Source organism: Notothenia rossii (genome assembly GCF_949606895.1).
Source record: "Notothenia rossii genome assembly, chromosome: 6".
In the NCBI taxonomy this organism is placed as follows: Eukaryota; Metazoa; Chordata; class Actinopteri; order Perciformes; family Nototheniidae; genus Notothenia; species Notothenia rossii.
This window is the reverse complement of record NC_136909.1, coordinates 65,331,747-65,354,243: the sequence shown is the minus strand read 5'-3', so window position 1 is coordinate 65,354,243 and position 22,497 is coordinate 65,331,747. Positions and strand designations below refer to the sequence as shown.

The window sequence follows — 22,497 nt, the reverse complement described above, 5'->3', positions numbered from 1 at the left end:
TGTCTCTCGTTGTGCTGGATGAAGTCACTGGCGACGAGTAAACCCAAAATAGTCCCAAACAGGCGCAGAGGCATTTTTCTTTTTTACTAGTTGTCCGAGTTTGGGGCCGGCAAATGCTGCCGCCATCTTGCTCAGCTCAGCTCTGTGCTAAGCTCTGAGAGCGGGAAAGACGGACTGCCCTCCCCTGCCCTCTGCTGGCGCGTGCTGTGCATTACAACCAATGTCGTCCCTATCAAAACTCCGTGTCAGTGTAATAGAATGAAACGCATCTGTGATTTGGCGCACAGACTGTGACGTCACAGTATTGAAAATCATACCGACGGTATTTCGAAATACCCTGGTATACCCTAATACCGTCCAAGCCTACTTCACATAATAAAATGCACAACGGCTGTAGCCTGATTATGCTTTAGGACAGGGTATATGCAGGAATCCTGAAGTCAAATTTAATACCTTTTAAGACCTTTTTTAAGACCCTTTCCATACATTTTAAGACCTCATTCCAACTTTGAGTTCTAACCGGTTACATTGGCTACACACTTTACCTCACATTTACTATATTGATTGTAAGATAGCAAAACTAAACAGAGTGCAGACAGACTACTGAAGCCTCCTTTCCACATGAACTTCAACCTCTCTGTGAAGGTCAGGTTTAATGCAGTATGTTGCTTTTTTGCTTCTGTAGACTCTGTGTTCTTTCATTCCAGTAAAACTCCTCAGAAAACATTAGAAACCAGTATTTGACCAATAAACAAAACAATTGACAAAACGTTGAACTATGAAATATGTTAAACTTTGGTGAGCTTCAGCGGGGTAATGCCATATAGGAGCTCCCTCTCAAATACCCAGGGGTTAAATTGGGCTGGGGCGGACCGGGGCTAAGCCCTGGCACATAGGACGATGCTCTGACGTCATCACCCTCACACATTTGTCATATGTTTACAAAAAAGGATATATATGTTATGATTTTTTTCGTTCTTAATATAGACTATATTTAGGGTCGATATGTGTTGACTTTACTTTAAAATAGCAGATCTCTGTGACCGGATATAGTTTGGCTTAGACCCCGGCCCCACGAGGACGCATACGGTAAAACGCATACGCAAGCGCAAAAAAGGCTTCCGTTCACACGCATTCAATTCATTAACGTGTCCGTTCACACTAGACCGCTGGAAATGCTGGAAACGAAGCCTGTAAGTGGCGCTGCTGCCTCCCGAAATACACCAAAAGCAGTGAAGAAGACCCCGGAGCATGGTTGCCCTTCTGTTTATTCTCCGCGGTGGACGGCGTGTTCTCCTGCTGTATATCTCTCCGGTAGTCCACAGCAGATGAAAAACACCCACCTCACCGCCTCTTCCAAGGAACGAGGGGACCGTGCGGCAGTTTCCGTAAAAAAAATGTTCCGCCGTTCAACATGTCCGTTAAAGTTTAAATCTTCCTTACAAAATTAGAAAAGTGCCGGTCAGAGGTCTTCTTTGTTATTTATTGAGCTTTAAAACAAATTGATAACGACTCTGTTCTCTGTATAATAATATAATAATATTTAATAAACGGTGCCTGCCTCTTTTCCTCCCCCTCTTCTGACAGCCCAGCAGCAGCAGGAGACGCGGGGAGAGGGAGGCGGGCTATTTCATCGTTATCAGAAAATGATCATATAGGGCTTACACACGGAGCCGTTGGACCCCCAGAGCGTTGCGTATGCCGGTCTACCCACCTTACCGTAGTCGCTTAGTTCCCCCCCACAGAGCGGAGCAAGGCAACGAAACTTAAAATAATAAGCAGCATTTTACGGCGCGCGCTATGCATGAGGCCGCCTTGGGGGGTTTCCCGACATGTCGTTTCAGTAAATTAAAGGGTGTTTCACTGTTTCATGTTGTCGTTGCTGTGGACCTTCTTAATACCTTGGAAAATGCCGTTTAATACTTTTTAATATTTTTAATAGCCTTAATTTTCGCTAAATTGATTTATCAACTTTTAATACTTTTTAAGACCCCGCGGACACCCTGTAGGAGCTGTAGGTGTGTGTGGTACAGTGTCTAGGTGTGTGTGTGGTACAGTGTGTAGGTGTGTGTGTGGTACAGTGTGTAGGTGTGTGTGTTGTACAGTGCGTAGATGCGGCGGAAAGACGGGTCTCAGTTGGTTTGGTGTCCTCTGCTTACTTTTAATACAACTTTTGGCCCGTAATTTCAATTCCCCATTTCAGCGACCAGAGAGAGGGGCGGATATATCCAGTCTCTGATTGTGTTACGTTATTATGAGAGTCCTCTCATACTTGAAATTGTATATATTATTTATATAAATATATTTGTGTGTGTGTGTCCGCTTCTGTAGCCTGTTATTGTCTCATTATACCGCACTCTCAATGAATTCAAAGTAAATATATAAGTCGTCATGAACACATCTGTCCATCAGACAGATTGCTGCTGTGCCTCCTGTCATCATTAATGGACGTCTCTTTAAAATGACCGCTCAGAGGAGAGGAGTTCTCATTTCTCTAACTGCCTGCTGCTTCCCCTCCTCTCTCCTCGGTTCCCCTCCACAGTCCTTCGCTCACATCTCCTGTGGGCGGGATTAAGTCTTGAGGATAGGAGTCGAGGAGGGGAGTCAAGGAGGGGAAATTTAAGAATTGAGAAGCCTCTATTGATTTTTGAGTGAATAGGTCACATGACCTGGAAGGTATTGAAGAAATAAGCAAATTTTTCCATCAAATTATTAATATAAAATATTTGAAGTATTAAAATGCAACAAAAAGAGGTGTGTCCTATGCAGCCAGTGGAATTCTTTGACCGAGCATTGATTTTTCAGTGATTAGGTCAAATGACCTGGAAGGTATTGAAGAAATAAGCAAATTTTTCCATCAAAATATTAATATAAAAATATTTAGAGTGTTAAAATGCAATAAAAAGAGGTGTGTCCTATGCAGCCAGTGTAGTTCTTTGACCCAGCATTGATTTTGAGTGATTAGGTCACATGACCTGGAAGGTATTGAAGCAATATGCTCATTTTCGAATTAAAATATTAATATTAAAAATATCTTAAGTATTAAAATGCAATAAAAAGAGGTGTGTCCTATGCAGCAAGTTTAGTTATTTTATCCAGCACTGATTTTGAGTCATTACGTCACATGATCTAGAAGTTATTGAAGAAATATGCAAATGTTTCCATACAAATATTAATAAAATGTATTTAAAGTATTAAAATGCAATAAAAAAGAGGTGTGTTCAAAATATGCATGCTCTAGCCTGGATTTGCTTCACATTCACTCGATCGGGAAGCTGTCGATTTATTCAAAAGAAAAATGTTCTTGTGTAATTGAAAAGTCATTTGTTGATGTTCCCTAAGTGAAAGCCTCGTTTCGCGGAGAAGATCTCCCCGTCGTAATACAGCCAGCAGCAGGGTAACCTGACGCTGCTGGCGGGTCCGCGAATGTCCGTCGAATATCCAACCTAAAGCTAAATTCACCGCGGTAAGATGTAAAGGGTTTGGTTCAGAGTATACTCCAACACTTTCAGAACTTGTTTATTCTTTGTAACGTTACAATACGGCTAAAGCAGCTTCAGAGTTGTTTTGCAGAAATAGCCACTGATATACAACACTTCAGATATAATGTCTGAAGTTCTGTTTGACCTGTTTAGCTTCCAAAGCAGGAGGCAATGTTTAATTTGGAAGGTAGGCTATGTAAACTAAGCAGGGAATACAACCCGGGAAATAACTACGTTGTTTACAGGTCGGCCAAAAGTATACCATTTATTTACTCCCCGTTAAGCCATAAAAGATGGTCGTTTCAAGCATACATGAAATACAAAATGTTACCTGGGGGAATTTGATTTAACTTCAGAAACTGCAGCGCAGATATCAAATCCATCTTGTTTTTAATCATCCCGCCCGAAACAACAGATACATGCGCAGTGAGTATTTCTTCTTCCTGGATTTAACTGGCGGACTACAAACCAAAGGTGCATACCGCCACCTACAGGACCGGAGTGGACAACAACTATCATAAATTAATGAATGGGGTTTAACTTTATTCTAGAAATTAAACCTTGTGCGTTAACATATTTATTTAAAGTCGTTTGAACCTGTAACTGTTTGTCCCGTTTTTACAGACATTATTGTACTTTGCTCGCTCTATTTCAAAACTGAACTTGCTACACCATAGACACATTTTGATCTAAAATTACCTTTTTTTTTAATTGTAAACAAGGGACCGTTGAGTCCTGTCCTAATATTTTCGTAGAAAAGATAACTTGTTCTCTTTACATTTAAAAGGCTTGGCAAATGTGAAGCCAAATCAGAAGCAGTTAAAGCGATTGGCTTAGTGAAGCAATTGGTCAAATATTTTCATCTGTTAAATTAATCTAAGAGAAAGCGTCAACATTTAAAAAAGAGATACATGCTGGATTAACAGATTATTTTCAAGAATCAAGACTTTTTCCAGACTCTTGACCTTTTTTGTATTTATATGGGAATTGTCTTTCTCTGTTAAGTAGCCTACTATTTCTGTAGAGTTGTAACGTGATGTGACAGACTGACATGTATAACAATCAGATTATTTAAATCTTTGAGGTCATTAACAAGGGGTTAATTAAAATGAACCACTTATAATCCTTCTCCAATGATGTTTAAAACGGGTTTTGGTGATTGATTTGAGTTATTTGGTTGTTTTCTAAATATGTTCATGAAAGAGAGGAGATGCAAGTTACATTTTAATGGCCTAAAATTATAAAGAATGTGGTCCTTGATAAGCAGTGGTTTACTGTAATATAAAGCCATATCCAAACTCCGTCAGTCAAAATCACCCAAATGGTGTTACCATGCATGCTTAACAAATAAGATATCTCCCAAGAAAACTAAACAAAAAACAATCTGGACCTCCGGCGAATGACGGCTTTCGAAGTCTATGGCCCTTTCTCATTTCTCTAACTCCCCTCCTCGACTCCTATCCTCGACTCCTATCCTCGAGACTTAGTCCCGCCCACAGAAGATGCAAGCGGAGGAGCCGAGGAGGGGAACCGAGGAGAGAGGAGGGGAAGCAGCAGGCGGGTAGAGAAATGAGAACTCCTCTCCTCTGAGCGGTCATTTTAAAGAGACGTCCATTAATGATGACAGGAGGCAGAGCAGCACTCAGCTGTCTGATGGACAGATGTGTTCATGACGACTTATATATTTACTTTGATTCCTTCACAGTGCGGTATAATGAGACAATAACAGGCTACAGATGCGGACACACACACACACACACACACACATATATATATGTAATGTATATATTTATATAAATATATACAATTTCAGAATCAAACAGAGCACTCTCATAATAACGTAACACTATCAACGATGCTGAAGTTGGCTTCCGATTCAGAGCATCCGATTCGGCAGTTAAGGGGAAAGTTAAGGGACATTTAATTTACAGCGCTGGGCGAACAATCCTCCGTGTTTGAACCTCTTAAATCGCTGCATAGCCGATTTATTTGGACTGGATTAGAGAGTCTAAAGATTATTTATAACCCAGTTTGAGATTTGTGAAACCTTTATTCTATTTGTGAAAATACAAAAAAGGGAGATTTCAGTGCTTTTTTCACATGTAGACCACATTAGACCAGGTCCTGATCTAAAACCACTATACCTAGACTAATCAAATCTGGAATGGAATATCCCAGAGAGGCTAAAGATTCTTTATAACACAGTTTCAGATTTGTGAAACCTTTATTCTATTTGTGAAAATACAAACAAGGGAGATTTTGCAGCTTTTCTTTTATCTAGACCACATTAGACCAGGTCCTGATCTAAAACTACTATACCTAGACTCATCAAATCTGGACTGGATTATCCCAGAGAGGCTAAAGATTCTTTATAACACCGTTTCAGATTTGTGAAACCTTTATTCTATTTGTGAAAATACAAACAAGGGAGATTTTGCAGCTTTTTAAAAAGATCTAGACCACATTAGACCAGGTCCTGATCCAAAACCACTATACCTAGACTCATCAAATCTGGACTGGATTATCCCAGAGGGTCTAAAGATTCTTTATAACACAGTTTTAGATTTGTGAAACCTTAATTATAGTCGTGAAAATACAAACAAGGGAGATTTCAGTGCTTTTTTTACATGTAGACCACATTAGACCAGGTCCTGATCTGAAACCACTAGACCTACACTCATCAAATCTGGACTGGATTATCCCAGAGAGTCTAAAGATTCTTTATAACACAGTTTCAGATTTGTGAAACCTTAATTCTATTTGTGAAAATACAAAAAGGGAGATTTTGATGCTTTTTTTTAATCTAGACTACATTAGACCAGGTCCTGATCTAAAACCAATAGAGCTAGACTCATCAAATCTGGACTGGATTATCCCAAAGGGTCTAAACATTCTTTATAACACAGTTTCAGATTTGTGAAACCTTTATTCTATTTATGAAAATACAAAAAAGGGAGATTTTGCAGCTTTTAAAAAAAAATCTAGACCAAATTAGACCAGGTCCTGATCTAAAACCACTATACCTTCAACCTCCAGACAGGGAAGATAGACAAACTAACATCTCTGTTAACCACCTTTGCTTTCTCACTGTCTCCATCCCAACCAACTCATAATGCTGGCAATGTCCTTGATCTCATATTCTCAAGGAACTGCACTACTTCTAACCTCTCTGTAAACCCGCTCCACACATCCGATCACTTCTTCATTTCATTCTCTCTACCCCTTTCCAAACATAACAAACTCGTCTCTTCTCATCCTGCACCTGTCCGCCGTAACCTTCGTTCCCTCTCCCCCTCTACCTTTGCCTCATCGGTGCTCTCAGCCCTCCCTTACTCTGACTCGTTCCAACTCCTGCCTCCAAACTCTGCTGCAGAAACTCTCCTCTCTACTCTCTCATCCTCTCTGTCCTCTCACATCTCGGCAGGCTTGTCAGTCCCCTCCTGCCCCCTGGCTAAATGACGCACTGCGTGCTAATAGAACCATCCTTCGGGCAGCAGAGCGGAAATGGTGGAAATCCAAACACCATGACGACCTCCTAACCTATCAGGCTCTCCTCTCCTCTTTCTCCGCTTCAATCTCTCAGGCAAAAAGCACTTTCTTTCAAGATAAGATCCAATCTTCCTATTTCAATCCCAAAAAACTATTTTCAATCTTTTCCACCCTCTTGGAACTATTAACTACAGGGGTCCCTCAGGGCTCTGTTCTTGGTCCCCTCCTCTTCTCCTTGTACACAAACTCGCTCTGATCTGTCATTAGCCCGCATGGTTTTTCATACCACTGCTACGCTGACGACACCCAATTAATTCTGTCCTTTCCCCGCTCAGAGACCCAGGTCGTCGCACGCATCTCTGCTTGTCTCGCTGACATCTCTCAGTGGATGTCTGCTCATCACCTCAAGCTCAACCTTGACAAGACTGAACTGCTTTTCCTTCCGGGAAAAGATTGTCCTACTCTTGACCTAACAATAAACATCGGCACCTCTGTTGTTTCCCCGACTCAGACTGCAAGGAATCTGGGTGTGACCGTAGATAACAAACTGTCCTTCACTGCAAACATCACTGCTACAACCCGCTGCTGCAGATACACTCTTTACAACACCTGGTCTAATGTGGTCTACATTAAAAAAATGGAATTAAGGTTTCACAAATCTGAAACTGTGTTATAAAGAATCTTTAGACCCTCTGGGATAATCCAGTCCAGATTTGATGAGTGTAGGTCTGGTGGTTTTAGATCAGGACCTGGTCTAATGTGGTCTAGATTTGAAAAAAGCTGCAAAATCTCCCTTGTTTGTATTTTCACAAATAGAATAAAGGTTTCACAAATCTGAAACTGTGTTATAAAGACTATTTAGACTCTCTGGGATAATCCAGTCCAGATTTGATGAGTCTAGGTCTAGTGGTTTTAGATCAGGACCTGGTCTAATGTGGTCTAGATTAAAAAAAGCTGCAAAATCTCCCTTGTTTGTATTTTCACAAATAGAATAAAGGTTTCACAAATCTGAAAGTGGGTTATAAATAATCTTTAGACTCTCTGGGATAATCCAGTCCAAATAAATCGGCTATGCAGCGATTTAAGAGGTTCAAACACGGAGGATTGTTCGCTCAGCGCTGTAAATTAAATGTCCCTTAACTTTCCCCTTAACTGCCGAATCGGATGCTCTGAATCGGAAGCCAACTTCAGCGTCGTACACTACCAGAGACTGGAGATAAATCCGGCCGTGCGTCACGCCTCTTTGAAACATCTCTTTTCCCGGAAATGCATCCACGAAGGAGCCATGGAGGACCGTGGAGGACCCATCAGTGTATCCTCGGTTATAGCTCCTCCACAGAGCCTCCTCGACGCTCGATCCTCGGTCCTCGAAGTGCATTTAGAGAAATTAGATATCCTTCAACATGGCGTGCTGAAATTCATTTCTGGGTCACTACCGGAGGACCGAGGAGTCGAGGAAGGGGATTTGATGAAATGAGAAAGGGCCTATCACTTACAACAAGCAGAAACAGTGCAACGACAGTTTTAAGGTATTTATGTTGTCTTGTCTGTTGGATGAGACAAGATATGTGAACTGTGAATGGACATGGGATTTAAAAACTGTAAGGAATTGGTGTGATAGATTGATGCGCTTTGCTGCTCTCCGCCAGGAGGAGGCGCTGTAGGATAAATCGTTTGTGAAGGTTTCCATGTGAAGAACCAAATACATGTAGAGAGATGAAGCTGCTGTAACATGTACACACATTTTTGTTGAGTGTGTGTGTTGTCCCAGGTGTGTGTTCAGAGTACACAGAGTGTATAAAAACTGGGTCCCGTTGTATTGCTCAGGCTTCACTACAGCGTCTATTCACAGGCGTGATCCCACTACTGAGCGTCACGGGGGCTTTGACGTGCTCCGTGTCTGACCTGGGCCGGTTCCCCTCCTTAGACGACCTGGTGGTCCCGGGCTCCCCCAGGAGCACCATATCGATACCGAACTTAGTGCGGACACCCGTTCGGCATAGTCCCTGCAGCTCAGAGCTCCTGAGCTCAAACGCTCCTTCAGCCTCAGCCTCCCGGTAACTGGGATTACAGGAGCGCACCACCGCACCCAGCGAGAGGACTCTGCATGGGAGAGGCTTTGGGGTTTAGAGACGTGACGTCATGTCTTGTTTTGTATCATACACAATGTTATTCTTCCTCTCTTCATCAGTTTCAAACTTGTTTATCAAATTCATCTGATGATTTATTTTGCTTAAGTTATTGGGAAGTTTAATTTAAGAACATTTACACTTAGACAGCATTAAACTGTGAGTCTTTTCCAGTCATTTCCAGACTGGCATACATTTATTGCTTAAAGGTCCCATGTCCTGCTTTTCCGGTTATTACCCGTCCCCTTGTGTGTTATGAAGGTTTTTATGCATGTAAACGGTCTGCAGAGTCAAAACCCTCAAAGTAAACCCTGTAGCGAGTAAAACTCTAACACAGAAAATACCTCCCCAAAACGCCTCGTTGGAGATACGTCACTGTCCATTGATTCTTCCGGGTAACTCATGATGTCATGCGTTACCCGGAACCAAATGGACCAATCCGTGGAGCCGTTACGTTACGTCCATGGAGCCGTTACGTTAAGCCCCCGCTGATTGGTCCAAATTGACCAATCCACGGACTTCCTCACACACACACTCAGTGCAGGCAGCTCTGCTGATCTCTCCTCCCTGGCTGCAGGCTGATAACAGACAGTTGGGATTGCGGCGAAATTCTCTCTGCAGACCCATTCTCCCAGCGTTTATCAACCTTTTTCTTACTCGATATCAAGCCACACTTCTTGTTTTTACTTCGGCTGTGACTTTGTGTGTGCTCAGGATGAGTTTGGCTGTGTTTCGCTGTGTATCGCTAAACAAGGAAACCACACCTCCACGGAGCTCAGCGCAATTCACAACGTCCCGATCAATCAGAGCACACTGTGCTCACAGGGAGGGTGGGGGCTGGAGCTATTGGAGCTATAACGAGCCGTTAAAGGCAGAGAGTGAAATTCAGTGAATACACGTAGTTTACAGAGATGCTGTATGAGAAACCAATGTGAGTTTGGAAAATTGCACAATATAAATCTATTCTAGTAGACCTCAACAATGGAATTATGATCAGTGTAAATGGCCATGACATGGGACCTTTAAACTGAAAGTTTAACTTTTATTGCTGTTCATTTACGATTCTTCGTATGAACATAGAGAAGTATGAACATAGAGAAGTACTCAGATCTTGTACTTGAGTAAAAGTAGAAGTACTAGAGTGTAGGAATACTCTGTTGAAAGTAAAAGTCCTGCATTCAAAAGGTTTCTCAAGTAATAGTAGAAAAGTATTGGCATCAAAATATAATTAAAGTATCAAAAGTACTATGCAGTCCGTTTCAGAATAATATGATATGTTTCAATTATAATGATTGTTGCATTAAAGTATTTATCATAGCTGGGAAAGGTGCAGCTTGTGGTGCGGAGAGAGGGGAGTCGGAGGCGGGGAATCGAAGGTACAAGCTAGACTTTTATTAAACATCTGCAAACACATGTAAAAACTTCAAGCCCGCGAAGCGAAGACCGGCGGAAACAGGAAGTCCGGCTCACTCAAATGTCCGTGCAGAACAATACCCCAACCCTATTTAGGGGCAATGGATGTCCACTCTCGGGAAACGACCGACAGTGGTGCGGTTACCCAAAGTGACAGACCTAATGTTAGCCCTATTTAGGGGCAATGGATGTCCACTCTCGGGAGACGACCGACAGGGGTGCGGTTACCCAAAGTGACAGACCTAATGTAAGCCCTATTTATAGGCAATGGACGTCCACTCTCGGGAGAGAGACCTCCAGCGTGTGTCCCTGCCATGAGGACTCTGTTTATTTCACACTTCCAGGACAGAGACCGGGGAAATCTCCTCTCTGTGGCCCCTCCAAGAGCCCCAAATGACGGACTAATGACCTCCAGGGTGTGTCCAGCAGCCGCTGATATGGACGGAAGTCTGTCCGTTTCGTTAACATTTGAATGGCCAAATGGAGGGAAATATGCCCATTTCGTTAAAACGCCGGACTGGAGCCTGTGCAGGACCCCAGTAAGAGCTCCAGACTGTGTGCACTGTGTTAGGGAACCATATGAACGGTGTACATTAGTGTTAAAAGTGCATTAAACTGTTTTAATTCAACAGGAGCCGCTGACAATCTCACTGTGTTACCCAGGAAATGAGCCGGATTTGTGGGTAGGCTGAGTGTTGAAAGTGCATCAAACTGGTTTTAATTCAACAACAGGCTGCTTCATATCACACTGTTACCCAGGAAATGAGCCGGATTTGTGGGTAGGCTGAGTGTTAAAGGTGCATTAAACTGGTTTTAATTCAACAGAGGACAGGCTGCTTCATATCACACTGTTACCCAGGAAATGAGCCGGCTTTGTGGGTAGGCTGAGGCATTAAACTGTTTTAATCCGACAGCCGCTCATGCGCACGGAAGTCTGTCCGTTTCGTTAACATTTGAATAGCCAAATGGACAGAAATCCGTCCGTTTCGTTAACATTTGAATGGCCAAATGGACAAGCCTGATTAAAGCATATGCAGGACCCCAGTGAGCTCCAGACTATGTGCATTGTGTTAAGGAACCATGTGAATGATAGCATCAATAATTTAAATGCAAAAATAACAATTACAAATTATTTTTAGGGGGAAAACGGTGGATCTGTCCATTTCGTTAACAATCTGATAGCCAAATGGACAAGCAGGTAAAAACGGCCGAGTCGCTGCTCTCAGGGCCTCAGACTCACAGGCACACACACGTGCAGAGAACCAGGGCGGTGCACATGGCTTTTTTTACCCAGCAATAAGTCTCTGAGAGGCGGGGGAAAGTTGTGTGGACAGAGGCAGAGCGTAGCGGCAGGCAGAGCGCAGCAGCAGCAGCAGGCAGAGAGGAGCAGGCTGCGGTACCCCCCCACAGAGCCCACCCAGAGGACAGGCTGTGTCACCTCACTTTGTAACCCAGGAAAAGAGCAGGAATCCTGGCTGCGTGAGTGTTAAAAGCGCATTAAACTGTTTTAATCCGACAGCCGCTGATGCGCACGGAAGTCTGTCCGTTTCGTTAACATTCTGATAGCCAAATGGACGGAAATCCGTCCGTTTCGTTAACATTTGAATAGCCAAATGGACAAGCAGGTAAAAACGGCAGAGTCACTGCTCTCAGGGCCCCAGGCTCACAGGCACACACACATGCAGAGGTCCAGGAGCAGGAATCCTGGGTACGTGAGTGTTAAAAGTGCATTAAACTGTTTTAATCCGACAGCCGCAGGTGCTGACGGAAAGCAGGCGGAAACAAATGGATTATTTTACCCAGGAATAAGTGTTTGCAATGCGGGGAAAGTGTTCCTGCAGCCTTTCCATCACGGTAATAATGATTAGAAATGATTTCCAGGGCAGAAAGCGGTTTTTAAAAGTGGAAAAACGATTTTAAACCGTTTGAAATGACTCCCAGGGTGCTGATGGAAAGCAGGCGAAACAAATTGATTATTTTACCCAGGAATAAGTGTTTGCACGGAGGGGAAAGTGTTCCTGCAGCCCTTCCATAATGGTAATAATGATTAGAAATGATTTCCAGGGCGGAAAGTGGTTTTTAAATGTGGAAAAAACTATTTTAAACTGTTTAAAAAGCACAAAGTGATTTAAGTGCAGTTCTCATGTGTCCCCACAGGAGGGCGCATCATCCCAGGGAGCACAGTGCATTAACAGTAAAAAATACAACAAAAACAGGGCAAAGCACCTCTCTGTGGCTGCTCACAGACCCCCGAAGCAGCTCCAGCTCGGCTTCCTAACACGGGCAAACAGGTTTTTTTCACACCTCCAGGACACAGACCGGGAAAAGCATCTCTCTTTGGCACCTCACAGAGCCCCAAAGGACGGACTAAGGAACCTCCGGCAACAGTGGCACTTCCATAACCTCGTGCACCGTGAGTCCCCGGGACCCCGGACTTAAGCACTCCCCCACGGACTAAACCCAGATGATCACACCCTACAGAACCTCATGCCCCTGGTAACCCTAAAGGGGGTGGATTTTGCGGTGCTTTACCGTCCGCACATCGGCATCCATATTCTTATTCACGGCACCCCCCCCCCCCCCCCCTGTGGAGGATATTCTCATGCTCCTGGTAACCCTTTAAATCAGTGGTCACCAACCTTTTTAAGCTCAAGATCACCGACCTCGGCCTAGGTGAAAGGCGAGATCTACCTATTGCAGAATTGAGTGAAAAAGACGGCCCAGACAATGCTTCCAATTTGAGGCCTTTTATAATTGCATCTGAATTACTGTTACAATGAAGGCTCCATAATCAGCTCACGGCATATAGGCAGGGGTAATGTGCTATTGGGGGGTCCTCACCTCCTCTAGGGGGTCCGGGGGGATGTTCCTCCGGGAAGATTTTTTTTTAAATATTGAAGTTGAAAGCATCAATCTGGTGCACTTTGAGAGCAACATGAAGAGATCTACAGTATGGATACCTCTCTCAGCACCCATATGAAACAGAACTGTAAACAGATTTTCTTTTTCTTTATGGATATTTTACAAATCACTCCCCTTTTAAACTGTATTCTTGTTTTACTGACATACTGTATAGTAGGCTATTTCATACCTGTTTTTCATTTATTCTCTTATTGTTTGTATAACTATAATGATCATATGAAGGTGTGCCGCGGAAATAATCTTTTGAATAATTTGTGACAAAACCGTTCTAAACACTCAGAGAGTCCTTTAGCTCACCTGAGCCCCTGAGTCTGACAGGAGAGGACTCTCCTCCAGCTTGTTGTGGAAACAGCTCCTTATATCCGTTAGTTAGTTAGTGCAGCTAGCTAACCAGATGCTAACATCACGGTCCCCGATAGCACCGGTCTCCCTCTCTCCATCCCTCTCTCCCTCTCTCTATCACACTAAATGCGCGATTGCCACACACACACAGAGCCGAGCTTGAATGACACAAGCACACGTGTATTTCCATGCAACTCTCTGATTGGTGTGGTGTCTTGCCTCTGTTGCGTTCACTGAACACGGGAAATTACAGTCCTGCCGTTGTCTCTTGTGTCATGATGAGGTTCACGTAAAGCACGGTTAATGTATTATATTATTGAGGTGTCTCAAATATACGTCAATCAAGTGGCACCTGCTAATGGGGTGGTGGATGATAGGTTTACATCTAAAAACGTATTTTTCAAACATTATTATTTTAATTTAATTTGTCTTTCTTTTGTTACTTTTTTTTTTTACGGTCCGCGATCTACCCGCACCACACTCGCGATCGACCGGTCGATCACGATCGACTGGTTGGCGACCACTGCTTTAAATAGTCTGATACTACCAGGGCTCATCACCGCACTTTACAAGTCAGAAATAATGTTTAAATGGTCGGGGAAAGTGTTTTTGAACGTCTGGAAGAGAGTTGTAGCCTGTCATTTTGCACGATATCATTTAACATGTAACCTATCCTGGAAATGCACAGAATATGTGCATTTCCAGGAGAGGTTACATGTTAAATTATATCGTGCCAAATGACAGGCTATAACCCAGGAATAAGTGTTTGAAAGGTGGATAAAAGTTGTTTAAAATTGTCTGATACCTCCAGGGCGCATCACTGCATTTTACAAGCCAGGGAAGGTGTCTGAATCATGGGTAAACATTGTTTAAATAGTCTGATACCTTGCACTGTATTTGCCCCTGGGAACCTTCAAGGTTATACTAATGTTTTATTATTTATTTAATTATCACACGATTTTTACAAAAACAGTATACAAAATATACATAATAAACATAATAAACATAATAAAAACACGATTAGCAGGGGCCTGGGGGCCATATTAGCCGTCTAACTTGTACGATGCACCGGGGAAAAAAGGTTGAGTCCACGACCCCTGTCCCCTCATCAGGAGTATCAACCGGCCCTGAAGAAGAGGTATCGCTGCTCTCCGCCCCTGAGCCCTCTTCGGAGGTAGCTGACGGTGGTAGACCTCCTTCTGATGATGCTGCTGCAGCTGCTGCCGCCCTGAACATGGAGCGGATCTTCAATCCCTCCTTTATTCCAGGCGTATTCGCGTAGAACCGGTCTGCAGTGCTTACGTCGTGACACATAAACCTAACGAGAATCGACTTGCTTTCTGGATCTTGGTGATGCTTGATATTGTCAGCCAGGAGAGTGCGCAAGATAGTGAAGGTGATGGCTGTTTCTAGCCCAGCATCAGCCCAAGCCCTCTTCAAGTGAGCGTTCAGGTTCTTGGAGGCGTGCTTCCCCGTTGTGAAAAGGAAGAATTCACTCTGAGGACCCGACAAGCCCTCTTTTATCCCCATCCACCGCATGACCCAGCTAAACTCCTTTACTGTAAGCACCAGCTGTGCTTCGCCAAATGTATTGGCAGTCTTGTGATCCTGCACGTGGAGGATGTAGCCCTCAGCAGTACCCCTTCTGTCTGCCTCAAAGACCTCCGTGTTGGTCATGTTTGCGTACACACCCGGACGGTGGCCATACATGAGGCTCGAATGGAGGGTTAGATAGCCATATAGCAGGTACTGGGTGATTGAGGTTGGATTGCTAGCCATCAGGTCAAGGAGATCAGGGATGCGCTTCTCAGCGGCCGCCATGTCGGCGAGAAGCTCCGCCTGGCTCGGCAGACGATCCAGCTTGTTCCTCTTCACCTTAAACTGGTGGACAGTGACAGACTTTTTCAAGTCGTTCATGTTGGCTGTCACCTCTCTGGTGATGTGGGTCATATCAGACTGGGTGAGCCTGCACCCCCGGAGCTTTGACGCAGACAAGTACCTCAGGAAATGGTTCACAGTCTTCAGGAACAACAGCGATGTTGTGACTGCCCGGCCCGACTTTGAAATACTCGCTCCAGCCACGGACCCTCTTTGTGTCTTTTAGAAGCAACCAGTCTGACAGCCGGTCAACACCATGGGCCATGAATACTAGGAAGTTCTTTATCCGGCTGACATTGGACATACAATTCTCTTTCCGTTTTACTGTCGGTGTGACACCCACACAATGACCTCTGTATGTCTGAATGTACGTCTCCATGCTTTTAGGCAACGTGATTTCACGCATGGTATTCCCCCGTCCCTTCCCAGTGGACCAGTGATTTGGGGGAGAGGGCCAGTCCTTAGCCAGATTAGCTTTCAGCTTATTGGAGACAGACGCACGGGTCTTCTGGCATACAGGGGTCTCACTACCGGAGGCTTCTGCGGACCGCATGACAGTCTTCACCGGGGTCTTGAGAGGGGTATTGCTGCCGGAGGCTTCTGGGGACCGCATCACAGACTTGGCCGGGGCCTTGAGAGGGATCTCACTACCGGAGGCTTCTGCGGACCGCATGACAGTCTTCACCGGGGTCTTGAGAGGGGTCTCACTACCGGAGGCTTCTGCGGACCGCATGACAGTCTTCACCGGGGTCTTGAGAGGGGTATTGCTGCCGGAGGCTTCTGGGGACCACATCACAGACTTGGCCGGGTTCTTGAGAGGGGTCTCACAACCGGAGGCTTCTGCGGACCGCATGACATTCTTCACCGGGGTCTTGAGAGGGGTATTGATGCCGGAGGCTACTGTGTTCATGCTGGGGGTACTTGAGATCGCCAGGCCCTTAAATCGTATACATTCTTCGTCTTCCTCAAGCACAGCAGCAGTGGCACTCTGCTTCCTGGATTTTAGCCCCTCTTTCAGCCTGGAGCGCAGGGTTTTCACCTCATCAATGAGGGCATCCTTCTGAGCCCTCAAATGCCACATTTTCCAGCCTCACCTGCCTGCAGTCCTCTTCGTCACACTCGGTATGTGGGGAGAAGGGTGGAGGGTGCACCGGGTATTCCTCCTCATTGTCTATATCCAATGATGTAGCCATTCCAATGATGGGATTAGTCTCTCGGAGGTCATGGAGCAACTGCATGGCCACACTATGCTTCAGCCTTGCCATGACCTGATGTGCCTCATCTCGGGAGAACTCAGGGTGGTCACGAGTTACATGACGGTGTAGTCTCTTCCCAGCATACGAACACCCTGTGATGGGACAGGGTTTGGTCCGAACATTTATTCAGCCACTGGCCATTTTAAGAATGATGCCTCTTTCCTCCAGGTTCCGCACTGCATGTTTGTGCTTAAGGTGCTTATTCAAAGCCAGATAGCAGAGTCTGCACACCGGGCATTCGGACAACATCCTTCCTAAAACACACACAATGAATTGTATTTAAATAGTTTTCTGTTTCTCTGTTTATATGCGTTAGCTAACCGGTAATTGCAACCATGGGTCCGATGCTTCAATGCAGGGAACACGGACCAAGGGGAGGACTTGGGTTACCACCTGTTTAAAATGGTCCCACCTCCGCATCAACGCGGGCCTGGTGATGGGTCCGATACATTGATTGTTTTTTGTTTCATGGTTCTGCCACGAGCTCACAAGACAGTTTTGGGTACGAAAACGTGGGGATAACAGTACCTCCGGGCGCTCCATCCAGGGGTTCAATGCCTCCTCTTCGCCGCAGCGGGGGGAGGAGGCATTGAACCCCTCGCACCTGCCTCCAGAGGAGGCAGGTGAGTCAGGTACCCGGAGGCGCACGGTGGACGGCCAGGGCGAGGCCGCCACACCGCACTGGAGTCAGGGTTTCGAGTTTTTCGAGCCAGGTCCCGGTGAAACGCAGTACGGAGCACCCGGCAGGAGCCTCCAACAGACCCCCCCACGCGGTTCCCTCGTCCCTCGGAAGAGGCGGAGAGGTGGGTGTTTTTCATCTGCTCGCGGACTGCCGGGGAGAACATGCTGCTCGGGAGCCAGGCTCAGAGTTAGTGGCAGTGAGAGCCCGTGCACCTGCCTTTTACAGCAGGCACGCGCTGGTATCGGGGTGGGGAGAGAAGGTAGAAGCAGAGGCTGCAGAAACAGCCAGAGCCTTCCCCTCTAACACACCCCTCATTCGGTCCACAAGCACTGGGCAGAGGCCCCTGTCAACTCTCCTTATATTCCTCCGGAGACCAGTTGGGACATGGCAGCATCCCGCTTCTCCTGGTACACCATATTGTTAAATGAGCTCAGTAATGTACTGCGCGACATCACATGAGTAAATGAGCTACGTAATGCCCTGCAAAATTACATTTGGTTTATTTCCAAAAAGCCTGGAAAAAACACATATATCCGTCATGTCCTGTAAAATATCATTCTTTGTTTATTTCCATCCTTCAGGAAAATACACATCTTTGTCCGCTCCAGGAGCACAGTCGAACCCGCAGTTTGGAGGAACCGACCGCCAAGCATCGGGACCTGGACCCGGGGAGGAGGACCTCCGATGGCGGGTCAAATTTGCTGATACCGCAGCTGGCTGGACACTAACTGTAGAGCAGGGGTCACCAAACTACGGCCCGGGGGCCGGATCCGGCCCTATGAGGCAAATCCCCAAAAGTCGTCATGGCTTATTTTTTTCAAATTGATTTTTGGAAAATAATAACATGTCTGCGTTTGGTATTTTGTTGATTTTGTTTCAGTTAAAAAAATTATATTTAGTTATAAAATAAAATGCACTATATTTGCCGAATTGTCGTCACCCGACATGATGGAGATCAAGTGAGTGACAGACAACGCACGCGTAGAGAACTGTCAGTGTTCAGGACAGCAAAAATGGCTAACGTTAACGTTAAACGAAAAGTTGATAGAGAGTGCAGAATTTTCAAAGAACAGTGGACAAACGACTATTTTTTTGTTCAGTATAAGGACCGTGCCGTTTGCATTATCTGTAAAGAGAGTGTGGCGGTTTTCAAGGAATATAATCTTCGTCGTCACCACGAAACCCGCCACAGTGACTTTGCTAGCTTGCGAGGGCAAGCAAGAGCAGACAGAATTCGCAGAATGAAAGGCGGACTGGCAGCACAACAACAAACATTCATTCTCCAAACCCAGGTAAACCAGGCTGCTGTTCAAGCTAGCTTCAAGGTAGCTCACATACTATCTACCCATGGGAAGCCCTTCACTGATGGGGAATTTGTTAAACAATGCATCCTTGCTGTGGCCGAGGAGGTGTGTCCCGAAAAGAGAGAGGCAGTCAACGGTGTGAGTCTCTCCGCGACTACTATGACCAGGCGAGTAGAAGAATTGGGGGACAACGTTTATGAGCAGCTGAACGAGAAAGCGTCACAATTCAAGTTTTTTGCTTTGGCCATGGATGAGAGCAATGATGTGCAGGACACAGCACAACTGCTCATTTTTATTCGTGGGATTAGCGAAAGCTTTGAAGTGTCTGAGGAGCTGGCAGCACTAAAAAGCCTCAAAGGAACTACAACAGGAGAGGATATTTTTGTCCAAGTGTGCAAAACAATGGAAGAGTTGGGTCTAGACTGGTGTAAATTTGCCAGCATCACTACGGATGGCGCACCTAGTATGGTTGGCATGACAAGGGGGCTAGTAGGGCGCTTGAACAGCGAATTCGAGGAACGAGGTCTCACCCTCCCACTACAAGTCCACTGTCTGATTCACCAGCAAGCCCTATGCTGCAAAGTTTTGAAGTGGGCGTCTGTCATGAAGGTGGTTGTGCACTGTGTCAACTACTTCCGAAAAAATGGTCTGAAACACAGACAGTTCCAGGCCTTCCTCTCCGAGCTTGAGTCTGCCTACGAGGATGTGCTGTACTACACAGAAATCCGGTGGTTAAGCCGAGGCAAAGTGTTGCGCCGTTCCTACGACCTGCTACCCGAAATCAACACCTTCCTGCAGTCTAAAGGTGAAACGGTACGAGAGCTGACCGAGCCAGAATGGAAATGGGACCTCGTATCTTTAACACATGTGACTGAAATGTTGAACCACCTTAACGTGCAGCTCCAAGGCAAAGGGAAGCTAATCAGTGACCTGTATTCCCACATCAAAGCGTTCGAGGTCAAACCAGTTCTGCTTGTGAGACAGGTCGAAAAGCTGGACTTTACGCATCTCCCTGCCACCCAGAGCTACTGCGCTGAGAAACCACCTGTCCCGTTCCCAGTCGAAAAGTGCAAGGATGCACTGGAAATGCTGCAGGGGCAGTTTAGTGTGCGGTTCCGTGAGCTTCATGTCAACGGTAAAGCAATACGTTTGTTCCAGAATCCCTTTGCTGCCGACATAAATGATGCCCATCCCTCTCTTCAGTTTGAACTAGCCGAGTTGCAGAATTGTGATATCCTTAAAGACGCGTTCAAGCCTGACAGTCTCATTGAGTTCTATGCTTCGCTCCCAGAGGAAACCTACCCAAAAATCAAACAGCATGCAATGAAGATGTCCACAGTTTTTGGCAGCACCTACATCTGTGAGCAAACCTTTTCCCGCATGAAGCAAACCAAGAATACAACAAGGAACAGACTCACAGATAAACACTTGCATCAGACCTTGAGACTGGCTACCACTAGACTGCAACCAGACATTGAACTTCTCATCAGCCAGAAGCAAACACACGGTTCACACTGATACGGTAAGCACACTGATTTTAACAATTACTGATTTTAATTGCTATAAATATGAAATGTGAAGGCTCTTTTTAATTTGCTACATATGTTGTAAAATTATGTCACAGAGAAAAGCAGATAGCAGCATGTCTTGCCATTTACTGAATATGGTGCTTCTTGTGTTCAATCCGTCATCCCTCCATGCCAGGGCTCCAGAAGGCACTCTGAAGTGAGGAGAGGAGATTGCTGTTGCTGACCCCATCCCAAAGACAGCACAATTAATCAACAAGTACAAATCCAGCTCACCTACATATAGGCTACTGATTTTGATTGCCATTATTCTGTATTATTGTTGTGCTTTAGTTTTGAGCCTACACTGCTCATGTCCTTTTCCCCTTGACCTAAACAAAATGTTAACTGAACATGCTCACCTGGATAGGCATAAGAGTTGGCTAGTTCTATTAGCCTACTCATGTTATTATAATTTTGATGTTTTTTATTTATTTATTTATTTTACAGGCTTATTTATTTGACCTTTATTAAGTGCTGCACACAATTATTATTATTATTATTATTATTATTATTATTATTATTATTATTATTATTATTATTATCATCATCATCATCATCAGGCCTACCTATAATTTATAATTTTGAACTCACCTTTGCCAGTGTCAATCACCTCAACTAGGCAGATGTTTCTTACCTTGACAGCTTTGATGTTATTTTTATTAGAAAACAAATAAATGGAATATCTGTGGTATTTCAAATTAAAGCAAAGTGTGAAGACTCAATTGATACTTTTGTAAACCACTAGTAAAGATGGTAAACAAATATGTGACAGGAATCAAGTGTTGGTATAGTAGTGTGGAAGTAGTAGTGGGGATGGCTGTGCCGGGCTAGTAATCTCTTCTACACAATGAGCTGACTCGGCCCCGGCCCCCCATCACAGTCAGGAACAATAATGTGGCCCCCAGAGAAAAAAGTTTGGTGACCCCTGCCGTAGAGGAACACCCGGGCGGGACCAGGCATTTCCCTCTTTGCAGACAAGCATATATGTGATTGTTACGCAGGATCAAACAGGTAGCCTGTGATGAAGTAGGGTCGACCCTATATCATGTGAAGCCACCGAGCCGTGGTCCCCGAGGGAACTGGTGCCCGGAGCAAGGCCAATTGCTGAATGCCGCAGCCGACTAAGGCCGCTATGCAACAGTGGAGGATTAGAGAAACAGGTGTTTGCCTGGCACTCCGCGGTGAAGTGGGCAGGTGGAACTTCCACCCCGCTGCGGAACCCGTGGTGGGACCCCTGAGTCAGACGGTTCGTCTTGGAAACGCTTCATATCGGTTGGCCCGGGAGGTAAGAGACACGCAGGGTAACGGACACACAGGGTTACCCCCACGCAGCACACGCAGCACACGGAGGAGGCAGGGGAGTCAGGTACCCGGAAGCGCACGGTGGACATACAGGGCGAGGCCCTCCGATGGCGGGTCACGTTTGCCATTCGATCAGTGAGAAATCAGAAAAAAGTATGAGTTTACTTTTGGGAGATCCATAGAAAAGGGGTGAAAACGGAAAAAAGGTATCCAACAATAGTGCCTCATAATGCAGGTAGAGTCCCAGCAAACTCCCATTGCATTCCTCCAGAGACCAGTTCAAATACTTAAAGTTGAGTAAGAACCATGATCGGGGGGTCTCTGGGCAACACATGTATCCGACAATAGTGCCTCATAATGCAGGTAGAGTCCCCTGACAACTCCCCTCGCATTCCTCCAGACTCAGAAAAAGTCTGAGTTAACTTTTTGGAGATCCATAGAAAAGGGGCGAAAATGAAAAAAAGTATCCGAAAATAGTGCCTCATAATGCAGGTAGAGTCCCCTGACAACTCCCCTCGCATTCCTCCAGACTCAGAAAAAGTCTGAGTTAACTTTTTGGAGATCCATAGAAAAGGGGTGAAAATGAAAAAAAGTATCCGAAAATAGTGCATCATAATGCGGGTAGAGTCCCCTGACAACTCCCCTTGCATTCCTCCAGACTCAGAAAAAGTCTGAGTTAACTTTTTGGAGATCCATAAAAAAGGGCTAAAAGTGTTAAAATGTATCCGAA

At 45.1% G+C, this 22,497-nt stretch overlaps 2 protein-coding genes across 6 annotated transcripts in view; one reads left to right on the top strand and one right to left on the bottom strand.

The window, feature by feature from the left end:
* ncapd3 (non-SMC condensin II complex, subunit D3) overlaps window positions 1-3,950 on the bottom strand; it is a 41,843-nt gene extending 37,893 nt beyond the window's left edge. For all 4 annotated transcript variants that reach the window (XR_013809452.1, XR_013809453.1, XR_013809454.1 and 1 more), the window contains exon 1: window positions 3,814-3,950. Coding sequence is in view for 1 of the 4 variants with exons in the window: in XM_079688618.1 (XP_079544744.1) it covers window positions 3,814-3,880 (67 nt within the window). In the remaining 3 variants the exon portion in view is untranslated. The remainder of the gene's footprint in view (window positions 1-3,813) is intronic.
* A 6,604-nt stretch (window positions 3,951-10,554) lies between these two features.
* On the top strand, window positions 10,555-21,182 carry LOC307045108 (general transcription factor II-I repeat domain-containing protein 2A-like). Of its 2 annotated transcripts, XM_079690615.1 has the most exons (3): window positions 10,555-11,052; window positions 18,175-20,419; window positions 20,602-21,182. In XM_079690615.1, exon 2 carries the CDS (start codon window positions 18,505-18,507, stop codon window positions 20,413-20,415), a length of 1,911 nt encoding a protein of 636 aa, XP_079546741.1. In that variant the 5' UTR covers window positions 10,555-11,052; window positions 18,175-18,504; the 3' UTR covers window positions 20,416-20,419; window positions 20,602-21,182. The 2 variants fall into 2 exon arrangements, with proteins under 2 accessions (XP_079546741.1, XP_079546740.1); XM_079690614.1 differs by having other exon boundaries at window positions 18,175-21,182.
* The last annotated feature ends 1,315 nt before the right edge of the window (window positions 21,183-22,497 follow it).

Coding starts and splice junctions, on each gene's coding strand:
- LOC307045108 (XM_079690615.1), top strand. CDS start 18,505: ATGCACTATATTTGCCGAATTGTCGTCACCCGACATGATGGAGATCAA.